General features: G+C 35.1%; 2 protein-coding genes across 2 annotated transcripts; both read left to right on the forward strand.

Annotated features, from left to right (window-relative positions):
• The first annotated feature begins 6,340 nt into the window (after nt 1–6,340).
• LOC127652248 (C-type lectin domain family 4 member E-like) lies at nt 6,341–13,246 on the forward strand. Its single transcript, XM_052138382.1, has 6 exons — nt 6,341–6,415; nt 7,560–7,664; nt 7,766–7,828; nt 10,146–10,282; nt 12,901–13,025; nt 13,166–13,246. Exons 1-6 carry the CDS (start codon nt 6,355–6,357, stop codon nt 13,203–13,205), a joined length of 531 nt encoding a protein of 176 aa, XP_051994342.1. The 5' UTR covers nt 6,341–6,354; the 3' UTR covers nt 13,206–13,246.
• An 882-nt stretch (nt 13,247–14,128) lies between these two features.
• LOC127652831 (all-trans-retinol 13,14-reductase-like) lies at nt 14,129–22,426 on the forward strand. Its single transcript, XM_052139235.1, has 11 exons — nt 14,129–14,405; nt 14,807–14,989; nt 15,335–15,576; nt 18,563–18,764; nt 19,525–19,722; nt 19,906–20,025; nt 20,154–20,292; nt 20,371–20,480; nt 20,638–20,804; nt 20,908–21,067; nt 21,208–22,426. Exons 1-11 carry the CDS (start codon nt 14,246–14,248, stop codon nt 21,354–21,356), a joined length of 1,830 nt encoding a protein of 609 aa, XP_051995195.1. The 5' UTR covers nt 14,129–14,245; the 3' UTR covers nt 21,357–22,426.
• The last annotated feature ends 385 nt before the right edge of the window (nt 22,427–22,811 follow it).

Genomic DNA, 22,811 nt, shown 5'->3' on the forward strand with positions numbered 1-22,811 from the left:
TAATAGTGCTAGACTATACACAAACATAGGCCTATATATATTATATATTAGCTGCTAGACTGCCCCGGAGGAAGGTGCGTGCCTCGCTTTGTGTACAGCAAGTTTTTTCACTGGAATCAAAATCCATGAATAAATGAATCTGTTATATTAATAATAAACACCAGGACACGAAATTTTAATTCTAATGAATGTGAAAATGTATTAGTTCATCGACAACCACAGAACTTGCTATTGTAGCTGATTGATACAAATTTGATTATTTATATTCTATTATTTTCTTTGTAAAATAAAAACAAATCAATGCAATAGCTTATAAAAACATCACCAATGTGTATTTCAATGCATAGTAAAAACCTTAGACATGTATGAATCACATATAGGCCAAACCCAAAATGGCCAAAACAGTTAATAAAGAATATGAACATTCGCTAAACTGTGGGAAAACTGATTTAGAAAGCAATATTTGTTTTACTGTGAGCAAAAATATCATGCTGTAAAACTATAATGAAAATAGGCTATTATGCTGTAAAATCATTATGAACGAATTCTCCTAAAAGTGGGCTCACTTGAACAAAAAAGGGGGCCCCCATTTTAGGAGAATAATTTAATATAAATAATCAAATTTGTATCTGTAATCAGCTACAATAGCAAGTTCTGTGGTTGTCGATGAACTAATACATTTTCACATTCATTAGAATTAAAATTTCGTGTCCTGGTGTTTATTATTAATATAACAGATTCATTTATTCATGGATTTTGATTCCAGTGGCGGCTGCATAGGATTGTTTCCAATTTCCAATAAATCCAGAGCGTTGTAAAGTCCAAAAGTCAACATGTTTTGAAAAAGGATAGATGTAATAATTTCCAAAATTCACAACATGTTTTTATCTAACGAAATATTCCGCCTCAATCCATGTTTGTTGGCGTTTAGACTTTCAAAACCCTTTTCACTGTGGTGGAAAAAAACTTGCTGTACACAAAGCGAGGCACGCACCTTCCGGGCAGTCTAGCAGCTAATATATAATATATATAGGCCTATGTATGTGTATAGTCTAGCACTATTATATATTACAAAAAAAGATCGTATTATGTAGGACTATCTGCGTTCAGCTTGGCGCTCCATTTGATCCATATTATTCTATTTTATTCAATACATTTTTAGGGTGATGACGATATAAAATATGACGACAGACATTAGAAGCTTCATTCTAAAACCTCAATAGAAGTTTCGAATGTAAATATGACATGACATTTGGTACAGTCTAACGGTCAGAATGACCACTATGGCCATTCTAGTAGTTATATAATTCGGTAGTTCTCGTGTTAAATGCAAGTACAAGTACAAGTCTATTGCTTGATTAGTGTCCTTTGGCAGATCAAAGCGTGTCTCAGCCATGACAGTATTACAAATGTCATAGACAGTAATGTCTTTGTATTGAAGGCCAAGTTTAAAATATATCTCTATAAATTCATGCGCATCCATGCTCTCAGTATCTTTGAGTAAATGAATGATGGCAATGACGCAATCGGAAAAGAGCTATACACACACGGAACTGTAACGCGTGCGCACGCGAAGTATCTCGTGCGACGCTGATAGTCTCGTGCGCACGCGAAGTATCTCGTGCGCACGCGAAGTTCTCGTGCGCACGCGAAAGTTTCGTCGCGACGCTGATAGCTCGTGCGCACGCGAAAGTATCTCGTGCGCGACGCGAAGTATCTCGTGCGCGCGCCATAGTTTCTCGTGCGCGCGCGATAGTTTCGTCGTCGCGCGAAGCTTCGTCGCGACGCGATAGTCTCGTGCGCACGCGAAAGTTTCTCGTGCGCACGCGAAAGTATCTCGTGCGCACGCGATAGTTTCTCGTGCGCGCGAAAGTTTCTCGTCGCACGCGATAGTTTCTCGTGCGCACGCGAAATTCTCTTAGATTTTTTTTTTGCACAGGTCACTTCGGGGGCTCCGTAAAATAGTTCAAAGACTAGCATACTTTTTTTTTAATGTAGCTTAAGTGTCCAAATACATTGTGGGACTACTACATATGAACATTATACAGGCCTATATTCAATAAACTTCATTTTATTCATTGACTGAATGCTATAGATTTTTTTTTACATTGTGTTACTCTGTGCTAATATCTGTAGTTGCATGTGGTAAATGTGAGTGGTAGGTGGTGGGTTTTTTGCACTCTGTCCTACAAATTCAGACCTGGAGCAGGAAATGATCAAGCTAAGAAAGAACAAACATCTACTGTATAAGGTCTTGGCTTAAGCTCACTTAAGGCTCTCTATTCTTACTCTACACTCTATTCTTAGTAGAATATATATTTAGGTTAAGGGTGAGACATCCCTTATGAAGATAAATTCACCATTCACCAGATATCATGTTGACTTTTCAAATATATATATATATATATAATTATACACTTACACTACCAGTCAAAGTTTTGAAAATGTTTCTCATGATATTTAAAAAAAAATCAATCTGTAAGCTTATGCTTAAATATTTGAAATATGTTTTTTAGGCAAATCAGAATTGTGCCTGATTTTATATATTTTAATTTTTTTTTTTGCAAACCTAAAAATGTATTTATTTTTAGATGGTTGGTTCTTCCCCTTGATGATTTGAACAATTTCCATGGTTAAAGACTTCACTATAATGATATATTGCTTGAACATTAGTGAGTGTTTTTGAATGATGAATTTTGATTCTACTGAATTTGTGATTAGAAATGATAAGTCATGTACGCTTGTCTTTTTGTGCAATTTTCAATTGTGTTTTTCTTCAAATTGAAGATTATAATCTTGTCATTCACGTTGGACCTTGTTGGTTTGTCTCATGGCTTAGAATTTATGAAGACTTTTATGAAATCCCAGTGGAAAAAATTAATGGGAAAAACACTTCCGGAAACAAGAAGGCTGAATGTGGGTGTGCACAGTTGTGCTCTGTTAGACAACCCCAATACCAAAAAAGTTGGGACAGTATGAAAAATGCTAATAATAACAAAAAATATTCATTTGTAAATTATATTCACCTTTTGCTAAATATAAAACACTACAACTACACACTATAGTAGTGTAGTGCTTTCAATATATCAAAGTGTGAATATAATTTACAAATCACTCATTTTTTTATTAGCATTTTTCATACTGTCCCAACTTTTTCGGAATAAGAGTTTTACTACATTAGTGGGTCATTTCTACATGAACTTTGCTTCCGAAAGCTTGTGCACAATGAAATCAACCCCTTCACCATTCGGCCAAGTTATTGACAAGCACCATACCCCATCAGACATTTCTGCATCAATTGAAGCAAGAATAATGTTTTTCTAGCGCTACTAACAGTGCATTGCGTGAGCAAACCCAGAGACAAAATTTCTGGTCCTGTGGGAACCAGTGAGTAATCACATTCACATAAATTATGGTGAGCAGGATTACAGGGATAGTACATCCAAAAAATTTAATTCTCTCATTTGCTCACCCTCATGCATCCAAAATTTTGGTCACCATTCACTTGCATTGTATGGATGTAGAGAGTTGAGATAATCTTCTAAAAATCTTGTAAAAACATTTGTGTAGAAGAAAGTCATAGACATCTGGGATTGTGTGAGTAAATTATGTGAGGATTTTCATTTTTGGGTGAATTATACCTTTAGAGGACTACAGGAGGTTGAATTTTCGCTCATAAATAAAATGTACTCCACTGATGGTTAGGTTGGTGTTTGGGTTAGGGGGTAGAGTTAATAAAAGATTCATTCCTGGAGCTCACACTTGCCCATCTGTTCATCAAAAATTAAAAAAAAAAAAAATTAAAAGACCACTACAAAATTATCAGTTTCCCTGGATTTTCTTTTTAATGGTATGTGTTTGAGTAAAATTAACATTTTTGTTTTATTCTATAAAGTACTAACAACATTTCTCCCAAATTCCAAATAAAAATATTGTCAATTAGAGCATTTATTTGCAGAATAATCAAAATAACAAAAAATATGCATATTCAGACCTCGAATAATGCAAAGAAAACAAGTTCATACTCATTTTTAAACAACACAATACTAATGTTTTAACTTTAACTTTAATTAACTAAAACGTTAACTTTCTAGAGTTCAGAAATCCGATTCCAGACTTGTTGAAGCACCCCCAGATCATTAAAAGTTATCCTGAAAGGAAACTTGATTCTTTCTGCTCTGACAATGTTCCCCAGCTCTGAGGAATGTTTTTTTCATCAGGACAATGCTCCATGCCACATAACCAGGTCAATCAAGTTGTGGATGGAGGACCACTGGATCAAGACTCTGTCATGGCCAGCCCAAGAATATTTTTATTTGGAATTTGAGAGAAATAATTATTAAATAAAAGGTCTCTTCATTTTTCCAGAGCTGTATATATATATATATATATATATATATATATATATATATATATATATATATACACAGTTGATGTCTGAAGTTTACATACACTTAGTTTGATGTCATTAAAACTTATTTTTTAACCAGTCACAGATTTAATATTAGCAAACTGTAGTTTTGGCAAGTCATTTAGGACATCTTCTTTGTGCATGACTAGAGTCATTTTTCCAACAATTGTTTATAGACAGATTTTCACTTTTAATTGATTATTTCAAAGTTCCAGTGGGTCATAAGTTTACATACACTATGTTAACTGTGCCTTTAAGTAGCTTGGATAATTCCAGAAAATGATGTCAAGCCTTTAGAAAATTAGACAATTAGCTTCTGAGAGGAGGTGTACTGAATTGTGCCTGTGGAAGTATTTTAAGGCCTACTTTCAAACTTTTCAAACCTTCAGTGCCTCTTTGCTTGACATCATTGATAAATCAATATAAATTAGCCAAGACCTCAGAAACAAATTGTGGACCACCAGAAGTCTGGTTCATCCTTGGGAGCAATTTCCAAATGCCTGAAGTTACCACGTTCATCTGTACAAACAATAGTATTCAAGTATAAACACCATAGGACCAAGCAGCATTGCAAGGAGTAAGAATAATGTAGTTTGGTGTGGAAAGTGCAAATCAATCCCAGAACAACAGCACAGGTCTTTGTGAAGATGCTGGAGGAAGCAGGTAGACAAGAATCTATATCCACAGTAAAACTAGTCCTATATAGACATAACCTGAAAGGCTGCTCAGCAAGGAAGTAGCAAATGCTCCAAAACCACCATAAAAAATCCAGACTGCAGTTTGCAAGTGCACATGGGGACAAATATCTTACTTTTGGAGAAATGTCATCTGGTCTAATGAAACAGAAATGGAACTTTTTGGCCATAATGATCATCATTATGTTTGGAGGAAAAAGGGTGAGGCTTGCATGCCTAAGACCACCATCCCAATCATGAAGCATGGGGGTGGCAGCATCATGTTGTGGGGGTGCTTTGCTGCAGGAGGGACTGATGCACTTTACAAAATAGATGGCATAAGGACAACAAAGTCAAGCTATTGGAGTGGCCATCATAAAGCCCTGACCTCAATCTGATAGACAATTTGTGGGCAGAACTGAAAAAGCATGTGCGACAAGGAGGCCTAAAAAACTGACTCAGTTATACAACAATTCCAGCAATTTATTGTGAGAAGATTGTGGAAGGTTACCCAAAATGTTGGCCCAAGTTAAACAATTTAAAGGCAATGCTACCAAATACTAACAAATTGTAAGAAAAAGTCTGACCCACTTGGAATGTGATGAAAGAAAACTGGAATAAATAATTCTCTCTATTATTATTCTGACATTTCACATACTTAAAATAAAGTAGTAGTCTTAACTGACCTAATATATATATATATATATATATATATATATATATATATATATATATATATATATATATATATATATAAGAAAACAATGGTAGCAGGAAGTTGCTTCAAGGGTGTCGGACTGTTACCTTAATCGGTGATTCTTTGGAGAAGGGACTTAAAAGGAAAAACAAATTCAAGGCAATCACATGGGGTATGGTGTAAAGATAAAAAACCTTTAATAAAAAATGGGCTGCTACATTGCAGCTGAAGAGCCTTTGTCAGGGAGTACAGTATAATTTTAAATTATTTACATTTTAAATGGGGCTTTCTCCATTATGTTTATGAAATATTTAATTATAATGAAAAATTATTACACATATATATATATATATATATATATATATATATATATATATATGAAGAATAAGGTTTCACCAAAGTCGAACAAGCTAAAACTACCTTTGAAGTTTTTGTATACCCCCAAAAAACTGATAGGAAATGGGGACAGGAAATGATGATAGGAAAGTGTGGTTGCTGAACAGTTTGCTGAACCCTCAAATACCAAACCAAATCAGAGCACTTCACCATATTAAATACTTCCCAGACACAAGATGCCTGAAAATATTTATTTCAACACTTTTACACAACACAAGCCAACAGATACAGATGAGAGTAAGTGATTTTTTTTATTTTTATCTCTGATCTAAATGTAATTTAATCAAGGTAATCTAAATGCATTGTACAAAATGTAAAAATAATAACTGTGTCAGAAATTATTTGCTGCTCTATTTTCATCAGTTATATAATGTACCATTAACTACACTTTGAGCAAGTTCAACATTTTGTGATTTATTTTTCAACAGTCTTGTAATATTTGGACTTGAAAACATGAAACTTTACATTGCACATTTGGTTTCTAATCTATGAAAATCCTACTAAATCCAAATATTTTACTCAAACATTTTGCAGTGACTTAAAAATCAATCTAAAAAAAAAACTTAAAAAAACTATATAAATTAGATCATAAATACAACTGAAAATATAACAATGATAATAGTTAAGCACAATCTCATAATTATATATTTTTTTAAATCTCAAAACGGCTATGACAGTGATTGTTAGGGACTTAATTTAATGTTTCACTATATTTTAAGAGTTTGGGCATGAACTTTATTACCACCTGCGGGTGGAATCTCCACGGCATGGCCGCAACCTGCCCCGGTCTGCAGTGGCAGGTGGAGAGTTTTACTGGGGCGGTACACCTGTCAAACTGTAAATCAGGTGTAGGTCCTACGGCAAGCTCTGGGAGGACAGAAACCTCCCGTGGAGCAGAAGGGCAAAAGCTCACTTGATCTTGATTTTCAGTATGTATACAGACCGTGAAAGCGGGGCCTCGCAATCCTTTTGGCTTTTTGGGTTTTAAGCAGGAGGTGTCAGAAAAGTTACCACAGGGATAACTGGCTTCTGGTGGCCAAGCGTTCATAGCGATGTCGCTTTTTGATCCTTTGATGTCGGCTCTTCCTATCATTGCTCCATCAACTCCACTTTTGGCAACACTGTGTGGACATTGGAGTACACTGGAGCTCAAACAGGCCAAAAGAGTCAACAACAGTTCCAGCTTCGGCAACTGGGGGCAGCCATTCGAATTTCAATAAGCATCTAATTTAAGCGAAGAACTTTTGCCAAATTCACATTGAGATCAAGGGGCCACATTTAGATTGCAAGTTTAGATTGTACAAGCTTGTTGATGACAGTATATGGTAACTTTAGCCTTAAATTGAGTTTTTTGTAATAATAATAATAATGTAATTTTCAGACAAAGTACGTGCCAGAATTAAGAGACATGCTATCTACGTGGTTATTATTATCTTGGTTTTCCTCTCCCTGTCTCTGCTGGCTAATGCAGTGCTGGCATACCTGTGTGAGTACCTGTATGTTTTACAAAAAACACTTACAAACATATACAGTATATCAGTTGCATTGTGTATTAACAACTATAAACAATACTATTTTCCTTCACAGATTACACCAATGGCACAAATCATCTGACAGCATGTCGACCATTTACAAACTACTCAAATCCAGGTGAACATAATGCAATCACTTTCTCACTTTTCTCACTTTAATTGATTTTTAAAATATGAATATTATATCTCTATCAGATGAACTTGAAACAATAACTGTCTGTGTAAGTCAGGAAGCCAACAAACCACTGTTTAGATAAAGGTGTCAGATAAAAAATGCAAAGGGGGGATGGTGGGGTCAATGTAAAGATGCCAGCAGCCTCGCGGTCAGTGTTGTTTTCATATAATGCATGTAACTGCCATACAATGCTTTTTTAATCATGACCCTACTATACAGTATTAGAAAGGTGGACTCCAGCTTCAATATTTTGCCACACTTTTATTATTTAAATATTACAGTAAAAGTATATATTACGACAGTTATAAAAATGAAAATGCAATAAAGATGGACATTCAAATTCAATGGTGTAAACTCCCATTGATTTGTCTTTTGCAGGCTTCAGTGAACAACATCCAATAGAACGTTTAGTTGAAAAGTGGACAGATTGTCATTTTTTACTTAACATTTCTTCAGAAAGAATTATCATTCATGTCCATTGAATGACAATACTCTTTAATTGTCTCATATTGTGCAAGTTACATGCATCCAGATCGGGGAAGGCTGCTGTGATGTCTTAATGCCATATCCCAAATATGAACATCAGAGATGTTATTACATCATGCATAACATGTAGTTTTATCTTTATAACTTCCACATAATGCATACAAATATATTTTTGACTGATGGGACATGTAGTAAATAAATGATTGCAGCAATATATGGTTTGTCTATATTTTCCAACAGTCTCTTGGAGTATATTTAGGCTATATGTTTATTATGTAGAAAAGACAAAGCTGTCACTCTAGCTGTCATTTGGTTCATGCTGAATATTCTATAAATAATCTTCTTTATGCCTCATTCTATCAATTGAATCCACATGAGATAAGTAAAAGAAGCTGCTGTAACCACTTGATGATTAAAAGTTATACAGGTATATACTATATGCAGCAGATTGAAGTATGTGTAATTTGTAATACATTCTGCATTCATGGGAAAGATGGCTATCATGCTATCATAAGTGACTATAATATGCACCTGTTACCCACCTGTTATTTTATTTTATTATTAATTTTGTGATAAGAATCCACGTTAAGTTCATGAAAAACATTTTTTTTCTCAAAGGCAGGTTTGCAGTCACACACGCATCTTTTCTACTCCAATAATATAGTAACTGAAGTTTGGGCTGTTTCTATGAAGGATGCTTAAACATTAGCATAATAAGTAGTTGTACACACAAAAGCGCAGAGACAAAATCTTAAAAATGTTTTGAGTTTAACACATTCATTATGTAACCATGCACTAGTCATAGCAATATTTTACCTTTTATTTTTTTCTCTCCCCTTTTTCTCCCCAATTTGTAATAATTTATCTAAAAAAGTGTCTATCTCTAGTTGGCTGGGTTCGTGATTCAAGGAATACAGATTGCTGTAGAAGTTGTAAAAGATTGTATTTATATCCTGTTGATTATGGGATATATCTGTAGCATTGAGTATGGATGGGATAATTGCTTTCTCCTTTTTGCGATGTAATGCACAAATTAAGTGTAACACTCGGTAGAACATTTCAAGTGTATCTGTCTTCGTCTTGCAAGATGACAAGGAACACCCATTACACCACACACCCACTCCAAGTAACAACCACCTTGCATCACAAAGCGATTCTATCCACAATTTTGATTACTCTATAATGGCCTGTTTTGTGCATCAAGAATGCATCAAGGTACACATGCATCAGAAGGAGGCTTTTGGACGCTGGTTTTCAGTGCGTATCACACTGAATGAATGCGTTAAATCAACAGCCGTAGTAAAAACCATACTAGAAAAGGCCAGCTCTGACCCTCAGATCCTGGTATCAAAGACGTCTCTGATGCTGCTTTCATTTTTATGCAAATGAAGTGCAATATCTATGCAGCCTTAAAGCCTTAAACTTTGTTGTTGTCATATTAAGTATATATTTTATCATTATATATTTTTATCATTTTGTTATTTTGAATGATCATTTATAATTTCATGTGTCTGATTTTTTTCCTGTGTAAATAAATTAATGGTGCCTCTGTGAAGCATTAAACATGCACCTTTTCATGGTATATATGCTGCTTTAGATGCAGCTTCTGGACAAAAGCAGCATCTGAAACTGTATATTGTCAGTGTAAAGATAGCACCCACTCAATTTGTATTCAAAATGTGATTTTGAGTCAATATACTCTGCTGTGCAGATTTTATAGATATAACTTAGAAGTGCACTGAAATGGTCCTCAACAAACACACTTTCACTTCAGATTTTCCAGAAAGATGGGTCCTGAACAAGGACAGTTTTTATGTTTTCTCCAATGATACAAATGACTGGAACACCAGCAGAGAATGCTGTCAGGCCCTGGGTGGGGACCTGGTCATCATTAACAGCAAAGAGGAGCAGGTACAGGTTCTAAAATATGTTACTATGCCTATAGCTCAGTTTTCTCAAGCAGTGGTTTTCTATAGTTGTTTGATACCACATTTGCATATATTAATGCAAGGGTTAAAGGAGTAATATCCTCCTGAGACCCTGAAAATAATAATAATAAAAAAAAAGGTTTTACAATGTAGCTTATTTTTTATATATTAATTTAGTGTTTAGTGCATGAAAAAAACATATGATAATTGTTCATATATATATATATATATATATATATATATATATATATATATATATATATATATATATATATATTATTTATATTGTATTTGATGTGCAATTAAGAAATTAATTGCTGGGTCTGATGAGGATATGTAACATTGTCATCAAGCGTTTTAAATGGGTACTGCAGACCAAATCCAAAATATTGGAAAGAGTTGTCTACTCCGCCTTCTACTCCCCAGACTCCAAGCTCACGCGGGTTGCCAGGTCGCGCGATTAAATGGAACCCGCGAGTATTCCACCTTCTCTTCCAGAAAAGGACAGGAGGAGGGGCTTCTATAACTTGGTTCATAGTAAAGTACAACCTATAGCTGGAATTAAGTTAGACGCGCATATTTTCTGAACTTACCAGGTAGTCCAACTTCCTCGCTCAATTTCCTCCAAGTGATGTCTTTTTTTCGTCCGGTCTCTGTACATGTATGACGTTGTGTCATACAATTCCGGGTGCACACACTGCTACAATAATTTTTTCATCCATTTTTCCAGATTTCTTCTGCTACTATATCAGTATGTCAGTGACATCCAGACAATCTCATTGCTGATAGGCTTTTGCAACGTGTCATTTGGATTTTTCGCTCGAGTTAAAAATTTTAGCGTGTTTGAGTCGCGCCATTCGCTTCATTCGCGCCGCCTGGCTATTCGCATCTATTCGCATCTTTGCATTGACTTTGTATGTAATCGCGCTGTGCGAAGTGTGAACGCACCATTACACTGTAAGTTGATCAGCTAATATATACGTTTGCAATATTTTATTGTTTGTAAATTATAAACTAGCTCATTTTAATTTTTTTTTTAGATCTCTGTCAATGTTAGCTAGATGTACTGCCCATGGCTGTAGTGCTCTGTTTGCCTGCAAAATTGTTTGAAAACTGGTAACCCAGGGTGTCGAAATACTAGGGCGGTGGGCGGGATCACAAAGGCCAAAACACAAACAGAAATTCCGGCCCCGAATGGACATTTCAAAGTAGAATATAATAGCTGTAGCATTGTTTTCAAAGAAGCCCGTATTTCAACTTAGTTTGTTTCCTAAATCTCTGATAACATATTATGATAATTTTATGCTTTAGTACAGTAAATATATTACATTTACAACCTTTAACAATATAATGATGGTAGATTTTAAACAAAAGATTGAACTGTGTTCTTGGGATGGGGCAAGTTGTCACATTGTTATTGAGGGATTTTATTGGGGCATGTTGGACATGTTTTCATATGTCTTTAATTGTAAATGTTAAAGACATATATATTAAAGAAATATAAATTTATACTCTTTATTAATTTAAATTAATATTAATATCATCTATTGGGGTTTCTGGGGTCACAAAGAGATAACTTGTTTAAATTATCCTTTTTACCCGGACAATAATGCTGGAAACATTCAATATTTATTTATTTATTTATTTTTAAATAAAGTCTTGGCTACAAAAAGAAAAAGAACAAAAAAAAGCTAACTTTATTAACATCTGTGTATTAGGGGCTAGTTGTTACACTTTTTACTCCAATAAATATATCTCAAAGTGGGTTTTTGAAAGTCAAGTTTTGTGTACTGTACAGTACACAAAACTTGACTTTCAAAAATACAGTAATATATTAAAAAGTGTAACAACTAGCCCCTAATACACAAATGTTAATAATTCTACAAATAAACCAACATCATCCAAAAATAGAGATGTAATTTTCTTCTCTGAAATATTCATGTTCATAATGTATCAACAATTATTTTACCCTGGGTTTCATTGTAAATGCTAAATGACAAGTGGTTGATTTTCACAAAACCTGACAAGAATATGGTTATATTTACTCCCAGCCAATACAATATATATATATATATATATATATATATATATATATATATATATATATATATATATATAAAATATTTTGCATAAAGGAAAATAACTGCATTCAGTGTTTTACAGTTCTTTTTGCATTTTGACATTATTTTCAGGACCCCTAATTCTCATTAGTATCAGTAATGTATCATGATGTTTTACTTTTACTATTCCTATTGTTTCCAATAATGATTCTCATTACATAACACAGTCAGTTTTACATTATTACAGTAAAAGACCAGGCTGAGTACTATGATGTTTAAATACTTTGCAATTGCGATTATTGGGAATTTAATTGGGAATTTAATGGGAATTGGTGTGTAATATGTGCGTAACTTTCATGAAAATGTTACGCTGTAAAAAAAAAAAAATCTTAATGGCCTGAAATTGGCTTCCTTCTTTATATTCAAAATAGAATATCTTATTTGTTTCTTTTGATTTTGGTGTAAAAGGGACTGGGACATTTTCTTGCGAATTAGTCAAGCATTGTATTTGGGTAAAATGTCATACTTGTGTCTTTTTTAGGAATTTCTTAATCAGCAAATTGTTTCTCTTACTGCACTGACCCTACACTGGATTGGCCTGACTGACAGCCAGACTGAGGGGGTGTGGCTATGGGTGGACAACAACCCCTTAAACAATAACCTCTCGTAAGCATAGAGTTTAAAATTGATGTGCTTAGATTTGCCTCTGTTAGCTGGAGCAGTGCATGATGTGGCTATACTAAAGTTTTAAACGACCATATGGATGTTTTAATACAAAGCCTTACACAATTATATTGCTCTGACAGTTGTTTGTGTTCCTGTCAGATGGTGGATCTTCCCTCCTGATAATTCTGATAAAAATGATCCCTTAGGTGAAGACTGTGCTGTATTAAATGGATATTTAAGAGGAGAAAAATGGGGAGACATTTCTTGCTTGAAGCAGGAAAGAAGTATTTGTGAGATTCCGCATTCTTGATGAATACAGTACTCATATTTTTTTTCTTTTGATATCACTGTTTGTGGATTAAAAAGGACAATGCAGTTTACTAAAGTTTTTATAATTTTTTAAATCTCTACTGTCACCCAGTTCTTACCACAGGGTATTTTAATAAAAATAAAAACATAATTGAGAAGTTGACAGTCAGATTTGTACTCTTTTCTTTTCTTTTTTTTTTTTGTTATTAAAATATGTATTTGTAACACAACATAAAATATGGAATCAGTTATATAAGTTAACCTTTTAATTATTTAATAATTTACAGCAATTATGGACAATGCAATTTTACAGTTAAACAGTTTTTAATGTGCAAAGGATTGAAAATCAAAAGGAGTCAAAATAATTACCTTTTAAATTTATTTTCACACAATAAAAACATTACATTTACACCATACACTTCCAACAACCATTATGTATGTATTAGTGTATTAATAAATTAAAAGATGGATAGAATGTAACTTATTTATTATTTTTAAATAGCCTATAACAGTCACCGCTACCAAAAACAATACATTTTTGCAATCAGCTGTCATCTGAGTGAAAATACAAAAACAGCTATCACAAACAGCACCAACATCGTCAAGTCTACGAGTGCCCCAACGTGCAAAAAACCAAAACAAGTTATCCACACAATGGCAGTCTTCACGTCTACTTTCACACTAGTGGCCAAACACCGGATATTAAGACAAGTGGGTAAGTAGGCAAGACCTAAACCGCATGTTGTGGTATTGGGACAGGGCCCATGTCTTTCAAAAACATGTCCTGTGACGTTTGAGTCGTGTTCGAGGAGGAGGAGTCTGCATTAAATATCTACTCTGCGAAGTGGTGTGCGAAAGTGTTATATGATATTACTTAACAACACTTTGAACAGCACTTTAAACACCACAACATGTGGCTCGCTATTGTCATAATATCCCTGGCCGTATTGGCAATTGTCTTTAAATTTGTATGGGGAACTTCTGGACCGAACCCTTTTGATATCGACACTCGCGAGGCGCTGAAACCCATCGTGTTGGATCGAAAGGTGAAGAACAAAGTGCTGAAACAAGGTGAGTTTCAGTACACACGTACACAGTTGATACAATCACTGACTACATTAATGAACCCCCCTTACACAACTTGATCTGTTGTTTACCGTCTATATTCTTTATTAACTGTCAGTCAGCAATATTCAGCCCGTCTTTACGATTAAGATAAAATAAAATAAAAACTTACATAGAAGACTGAATTCCAGATTTAACAAACAAACATAAAGTAACTTTCAATTAATTTAGTCACATAAATAATTGCATTAGCGTTAGATTATGTCTGCATGTGCAGGCTGCAATATTGTGCAATTGTTTCATTGATTGATTTATTGACTTACAGTGGCAAGGTTTTTATAAAAGCAAGGTTTATTAAGCCTGTAATTGCGCTTGTCCAAAACGTTGTTTTTGCTTTTCATGTCTAGGCTTCCTGGCCAGTAAAATCCCCCAGGACTTGGATGCAATAGTAGTTGGAAGTGGGATTGGTGGATTGGCGATTGCTGTTCTGTTGGCTAAAGTGGGTAAAAGAGTTCTGGTTCTGGAACAACATGACCGGGCTGGAGGGTGCTGTCACACTTTCACAGAGCAAGGCTTTGAGTTTGATATTGGTAAGAACCTATTTTAATAGCTTTGATCAGTCATGTAGTATCCAGAGGGTTAAAGTACTGTACCACTGATATAGGCAACCTGACCAAACATCTGCTTGGAACCAAATCAGGAATTGCTGTGGCAAAGATAAGCACAGTTATCAAGTAACTTGCACATGTCAGCATATCTAAATAATGTGATTGTCCAGTTTATTTATCAGTCTGCATCTTAAGTCCCATATTAAAAGTATAAAGAAAAAACATCAAAACATTTCAGGTTATTCACTGATTCATCTGAAATATAGCACTGCATACATTAATTTCCAATTGGTCTTTTCTGTGGTTTGTGGTGATCTGAATTGTCAGGTATCCACTATATTGGGGAACTGCTGGATCACAAGCCCTTTCGCTGCATGATCGACCAGTTAACCAATGGACAGCTGCAGTGGGAGCCACTGGAAAACCCCTTTGACCATGTGGTCTTGGGTCCCCCTGAAAACCGACGCAAATACCCTATCTACAGTGGCCGAAAACGCTTCCCGGAGGAGCTGAAAAAGTGCTTCCCAGGGGAGGAAAAAGCCATTGATGAATATATGAGACTTGTGAAGGTGAGTGACAGAGAAAATGGTTAGTAATAGGTGGATTTGACCTTATCACCCTTATTTTGTGATCATGACTGGCATGTATATTATCCTGCTTATTACATTGCTACTTACCAAATAAATAAATACATGGACATTAATTAGTTTTTTTTTAAAAGTCTGGACCTGCCGGCAGGTCCAAAGTGGGGCGCTGTATCGCGAAAAAAGTTTATGCTTAAAATGTAAAGTCTCTGTACACATAAGTCAGGCATATGAGTTATCATTTGAAAGCTTAGAATCTGAACTTTTCAGAGTTACCATCACTTCTGCATTCATGTTTCTTAAAATAACAAAATAAGGCCTCAAAACATTGCATTAAAAATTACCACAGAGGTAATGGGATAAAACTATTTATTTAAAAATAAAAGTCCTTCACATAGCACATAAATGGACAAGTAGTTTTGTTGCCCAAATACCACAACTCAAAAGATTTTCAAAAGAATCACAAAGTGAAATATGATTTCTGAAGGTCATCAAATACAAATATCTCTGTGCTCCGATAACTGCTGCTTTAAGCCCCAAATATTTAAATATGCCATTGTTTATTTGTCTGTGAGCTTGATTGGCTGAATAATCTAACGTTATATCTTAGATGTCCAGAACAAAATTCCATCCAGCAGGAAAAGCATGCAAAACAAATCGTGTTTTTGACTGTTGATGATAAAATTTGGTTTTATATCACCGCAAAGGGGAGGATCTCAGCTTTCTAATTGAACTTCAATTGAGCTTCTAGTCCACAGAGGACGAGATTGGTGCTTGAACTGAAAATTTGACTGAATGTCTATGGATGAGCACATCTGTGAGGGCTAAAATGCGTTAGTGTGCCGCCTACATTTCATATCTGTATATTGTGATGGAATGTGATAGAGAAAAATATTAAAATATCATATTTCATTTAGTACTTACTGTCAACTAGTGGAATAAAATAAGACTTTTCAAAGAGAGGTTAAGTGAACAGAACCAGAATTACATGTTTACAAAGTTAGGACATAAATTTTTTTTTTCTTCCAAACTATTTGTTTATCATAGGATTATAAATGCATACAATATTATTTATTAATAATTTTAGTCTTTTTTTATTTTATTTGGGGGGTTCTCTGGACAAATTGCAAAAAAAAATAAAAAATTCAAATTTTTCAAAGTGTGTTAATGGTGAGCTTTTAAAAATGTGTGAAAATGCACCAGAGTTTAAGGGGATAAAGGCATATTCTGGGTTCAATAAAAGTTAAGCTCAAATTACAGCATTTGTGGCATAATCTTGACTACCAAAACAAATTATGTTGACTCGTTCCTCCATTTAAAAAAAAAAAATATCTATCTGGGTTATTGTGAGATACTTACAATAGATGTGATTGAGGCCAATCCATATGTTAAAATACTCACTGTTTCACAAGTATAGCCACAAGACATAAACATTATGCCTGTTAACATGATTTTTGTGTGATAAAATCACTTACTAACCTTTTCTGTGTAAAGCCATTGCCAATTTTACAACTTTGTTGCCATGACCATGTTATGTCAACAAACCCTAAAACTCAACTGTAAAATCAATGAATTTGCTTTTATCAAATTAAACCCTGTTTGGCCCCATTCTTTTCCCTTGTGTCTCACTGTAACCCAGATTTTTTTATTTTTTTAAAGAAAAGGAGGGACAAAATTAAATGATTTTTGTGGTATTTAATATTATGCCACAAATGCAGTCGATTGAGCTTAAAGTCTTTAAAGAATTTTGCAAAATTCTCTTTTACATGGTGTTTGAACATAAGTGTGTGTACACAAACACCCTATAATGATAAAAATCCACCCAGTCCTTTTTTTTTAATCCTCATTAATCATAAGCACTCTGTCAGAATAAGCCTTTCACAGATTCTGTTCAAAGTGACATCACTTTGTACAGGCCCTGCCCACGACTGTTGACTGACACCGCAGTTAATAAGTGACCATTATGCAACGTGTTTGTTTGTGTATGTTGTTTCATTATAGCGCATAGCGAATGTTGGAACAGTGTGTGTGTGTGTGTGTGTGTGTGTTGCTCATCCATCACTGCAAAACTGCTGAAAAAAAAACTCTACAACAAATAAATACATTTATCAAATAACCATTCAGAAACTTCCTGGTTCATTCTCAAAGTTGTTACTTCTGACGGAGTCTCTCCCTCATCAGTGTCTGACTCCGGTTCAAACATATAGGGCTGGACACCACTATTTTCGCTGTCAGTCATATTGCTTATGATGTCTAGTTATCTGAAGCAGAGATGTCAAAACTCAGCCATACTCTGGATATGAGGCGGGGAGCACCAGCTCATTTGTATTTAAAGACGCACACAAAATGAGCTAGTTGTTATTCCCACCCCAAAATTGGCACTTTCAGCATGGTATAATAAATGATCTGTTGGATATTTTGAGCTGAAACTTCACAGACACATTCTGTGGACACCAAAGATTTAAATTACATCTTGTGAGAAAGGGCATAATAGGTGCACTTTAAATTACTATATGGCTTTTAGAGTTAGTCCAGTGGTCCATTATACAGTGTTTCTACAAACAATAGTCATTATTCAAAAACATTTCACAACTGAATCAGAATTAGGTATTCCAGAAATATAAAAAAATATTTTAGCCATTTAGTAGCCATTTTTAATGCCCTTATGGGTTAAAGATGGTTTTAGTTTTAATGAAATTAGCAGCTGTGACCAGACAGATGCATTCATTCGAGAGTGGTGTGACTTTTCAAAAGCACCAAAGGTCGAATTGGGACACTTCAGAATGCTTAATAAAGTTCATGAACCTGTTTTACTTATTTGGACTATTATGCAACTGCACTATAAATTGGTTAGAACTGAAACAGAAGCAAAGTTTTTTATCTACTTTTGTGGAGCACCCATTAATAAGCCTAATCAATTCACAGAGTATAACACTGTGAAAATGTAACTGATTTTTTATATTTCTGTCAGAATGTCGGAAATAATGTGTGGTTCATGGTCCTGCTGAAGCTCCTCCCGAATCCTCTCGCAAACTTCCTGGTATACACAGGCCTGGCTAATCAACTATCTTCCTTCTTTCGCCACGCATCCCGCAGCCTGACTGATGTGGTGAATGAACTTACACAGAATAAGGACCTGAGAGCAGTATTTTCCTACGTCTTTGGAACCTATGGTGAGATAATCCACTTCTATGGCTTGTCTAGGTGGTGGAGGTCTTTATTAGTGATCACACTGATAAACTGGAAATTGTGAAGATATAGTTTTTTCATGCCTAGATTTTCTGGTGCACATCGCTCACAGCTTCTCACTTTTTATAGCTTTTAACAGCTTTACCATGTGAATGCAGATGCTTCTAGCTACGTCAGCTCAATTTCATGTGTTAGAATGAAACACACTTTTACTTGTGTACAATTTTGGCTACTCTACCCACCACTGCCCTTTTGGAGTTGGTGCAACCCCCTTTTGGAGTAACCCAGTCCATTCTGAGTAGTCCCGCCCTCTTTTGGAGATTCCGCCCCATTTGGAGATCTCCGGCCTGCGGCTATACCTACTTTATTCATACTGTAACTTAACGCTAGTATGTCTTGCATTCTCAGCATTATCACAAGGGGCGCTATAGTTGACATAAGTGTGAACTTTCCGTTTCTACTGCTGGTTTTCTCTTTCGAAACAATGACTGTCATGTCAAAGCAACAGTTTAAAAGAGAATATTGCTGAGAAATATTAGTCAATATATATATATATATTTATATATAGCAACTACCGGAATAATAACTGTTAAATGGTACAGACTTTTGAAGGTAACGCTACTGCCCCCTTGAGTACTGAGGTTTGTAATTCAAAAAGACACATCAACTATGTTCAACCTGACTTGAATCTGCTTACATTTCTGGACTAAGGGTGTTCTTTTTGTTATGTTTGTGTCTGAACAGGTAAAATGCCCAAAGAAGCAAGCTTCTCAATGCACAGTTTGATTGTGTGCCACTATCTGAATGGCGCCTGGTACCCAAAGGGTGGTGCTAGTGAGATTGCCTACCACATGATCCCCATCATTGAGAAGGCAGGAGGGGCGGTCCTTGTTAGAGCACCTGTCAACCGAATACTCCTCAATGACACTAAAGAGGCTATTGGTAATATCTAAATCTTCTTGCCCATGACTTGTAGTATTTTCTTTCCTAAGCTATTATACATTTTCTGAGACTGCAAATTATACATTTTACTGTTAATTATAAACAAGACTATTATACAATTCTAAGCTTCAAGATGTTTTCTATCTTTTTAATGATTATACTGTTGTGTTGTAATTGATGCAGGTGTGAGTGTTATAAAGGGGCAGGAGGAGGTGCATGTACACGCTCCAATGGTGATTTCAGATGCTGGAATCTTTAACACCTACCAGAAGCTCCTACCAAAAGATGTGCAGGCCATGCCAGGTGAGAGAGAGAGCCTGAAGTTATGCCAAGGTTAAAAATTCCAATAGAGACATTTTTAAAACTTGATGGTAGGACATCATTGATAAAGTACAACTTTTTGGTACTGATGCCTGATATTTACGGTGCAGCGATCCAGAAACAGCTGAGTATGGTGCAGAACGGAGATGGTGGTCTCAGTATTTTCATTGGACTGGATGGGACGAAAGAGGAGCTGGACCTAAAAGCAGATAATTACTGGATCTTTCTTGAGAATAACTTGGATGACCTGTGAGTTCAGTTCTGTGCATTTCTAAACCACTGTCCTCTTAAACACTAGTGCTTCTCTTATTCTATTTCTTTCACAAGGGTGGAGGGGTACATGAAGGGGAAGAGGGAAGAATCTGCTAAGAATATCCCTCTGCTTTTTGTGGCCTCACCCTCTGCCAAAGACCCAACCTGGCAGGAGAGAAAACCAGGTAGAGGGGGCAAAGATTCAATGTAGAAATGATTGCAGTTGCTCTAATCCCTCGTGTCTATGTTTTTTCTCTATTATTTATCATTTTAAATCAGATTGGAATATGACTTTTGTGTGTCTTGTATAGTTTGCATGTTCTTTTGCTATTCCCCTTGCAGGTAAATCAACCATAACTGTTGTTAGCTTTGCAAACTATGCATGGTTTGAAGAGTGGAAGGATGACAAAGTGAAGAATAGAAGTGCAGATTATAAGGAGCTGAAGGAGACGTTCATCAATAGCATTGTAGAGGCTGTGACTCAGATCTTTCCCAAGATCCAGGATAGGGTATGAACTTCCACAAACCCATCTGCATGTCTCTCCTGCCCTTTTATTTTATACCCTTTTTTCCAGATTTGCTTCCTTTTTCTTTTTTTCTCTCTCTCTGTAGATTGAATTTGTGGACGCAGGCACTCCAATCACAAATCAGCATTACATTGGTGCACCTAAAGGGGAGATCTACGGCGCTGATCATGGACTTCCTCGCTTTAGTGTGGAACTAAACGCCACCATCAGACCACAAACTCCCATTAAAAACCTCTTCCTCACAGGTGAGTGTCTAAGTTTGTGTGTTTATGTATGCATGACTATCATCAATTACGATAACATTTTGCAAATATATAACTGTAATGATGGCAAAGGGGCATTACAAATTTTGGGATGCATTTTCAATTTTGAACTTTGCTTACAGGCCAGGATGTATTTTTGTGTGGTTTTGCTGGAGCGTTGGCAGGAGCACTGACGTGTGGTTCGGTCCTCCTGAATCGCAATATTCACCTGGATGCCATCGCCCTAGCCAAGAAAGTCAAGAATGTCAACAGCAACAAGAAGAAACAATAAGTACCAGAGTGTGCTGCCTCATAATCATTTAGATGTCAGATATGACTCAGCCTCCTCACTGGACTGTTCTCCTATCTATGTGATTTTAAAATTAACCACTGAACTGCTTTAAAACACTGTACCCAGGTATTGTATTTGTGCCAACTCGGTAACAATGTTAGAAGTCATTTAGGTATCACTTTATTTTACAGTTCTCTTCCACATTTACATACTATATAATTACAACAACTATTGTAATTACTAGTGCTAACCCTAACTTTAACCAGTGTTAATTACATGTAGTTATACTGAAAGTACACGTACTGTAAAATAAAGTGCAACTGTCATTTATTGGCAAAGGGTAAATTAAATGCCTTATTGCTGTAAAATGCACTTTTAAATCTTATTATTTTCTATCTTGTTTTTAATGAACTTCAAAAGGGAAAGGAATTAGGTTGAATTTTCAAAATTGACTTGTGTTTGGTGTGCCCATAAAAAATATTTTATTGCATTAAGATTTGATAAATTATTGTAAATGTAGGCCCAATTTGAGGTCTTTATTAAGGGTTTACAGCCTACTGCCATTCTCAAATGATATGTTTAAGAAGCCTTTTGATGATTTACTCAGTAACTTTTGTCTTTGCGTCATCTTGGACTTACACTGACACCTAGCGGCTTGGATGCAGCATCATTTAAAATCAATAGTTTTCAGTTTCAGACACCATTGTAGAAATGTACTATTTCACAGTCAGCCGTGATTACTTTAATCAATGAGTGAAAGTCTCAAATAACAGGACAGTTACTGAGATTAAGGGAGTAGTATTCAGCTGTTCGTGTGATTCTAACATGGCCGCCTCCATGTACAATAAAACAGCTTTTTTAAGGTTATTGATTGTCTGGAGTCTTTCTAGAAAGACTGGAGTGAGTGTTCATTATTTCCTACATGAATTGTAATTTTGCAATATATGTCTTTAATAGTTAAACTTTTTTTAAAGAGGAAAAATATACTGAGTGCACCTTTAAGTTGCAGTGATATTTCAGAATTGTATGAACCTGGTTATCAATAAATCTACTAATCAATATTTGAATTTAATCATTCATTAAATCATAAACAGTAATATGTTCATTTGAATACCAATTTTACTATGCTTAATGTATTTGGAAGTTTTACCTCAAGAGGGCAGTGTGGTTGCTAGACTGAATCTCCTTTTTCATGGAAGATCTTTTATTTGATAAATAACTTTTTTTCAAATCTTGTTTTCCAATCAACAGTAAACACTACTTCAAATGATGATTGCTATCTATGATTTAATGACAAGATTTCAAACTTTAAAGATGTCTAGAGTTGCTTAATGACACTTTACATGAGTAGGCAGTCTTGGGAAATACTTGGTTTAATTTGGATTTTATTTAAAAATAATAATAATAATAATAATTGCTTTTTGTGTCGAAACATATAAGAAAGGGATATTCATA

The sequence above is a fragment of the Xyrauchen texanus genome, chromosome 12 (genome assembly GCF_025860055.1).
Source record: "Xyrauchen texanus isolate HMW12.3.18 chromosome 12, RBS_HiC_50CHRs, whole genome shotgun sequence".
Classification (NCBI taxonomy): Eukaryota; Metazoa; Chordata; class Actinopteri; order Cypriniformes; family Catostomidae; genus Xyrauchen; species Xyrauchen texanus.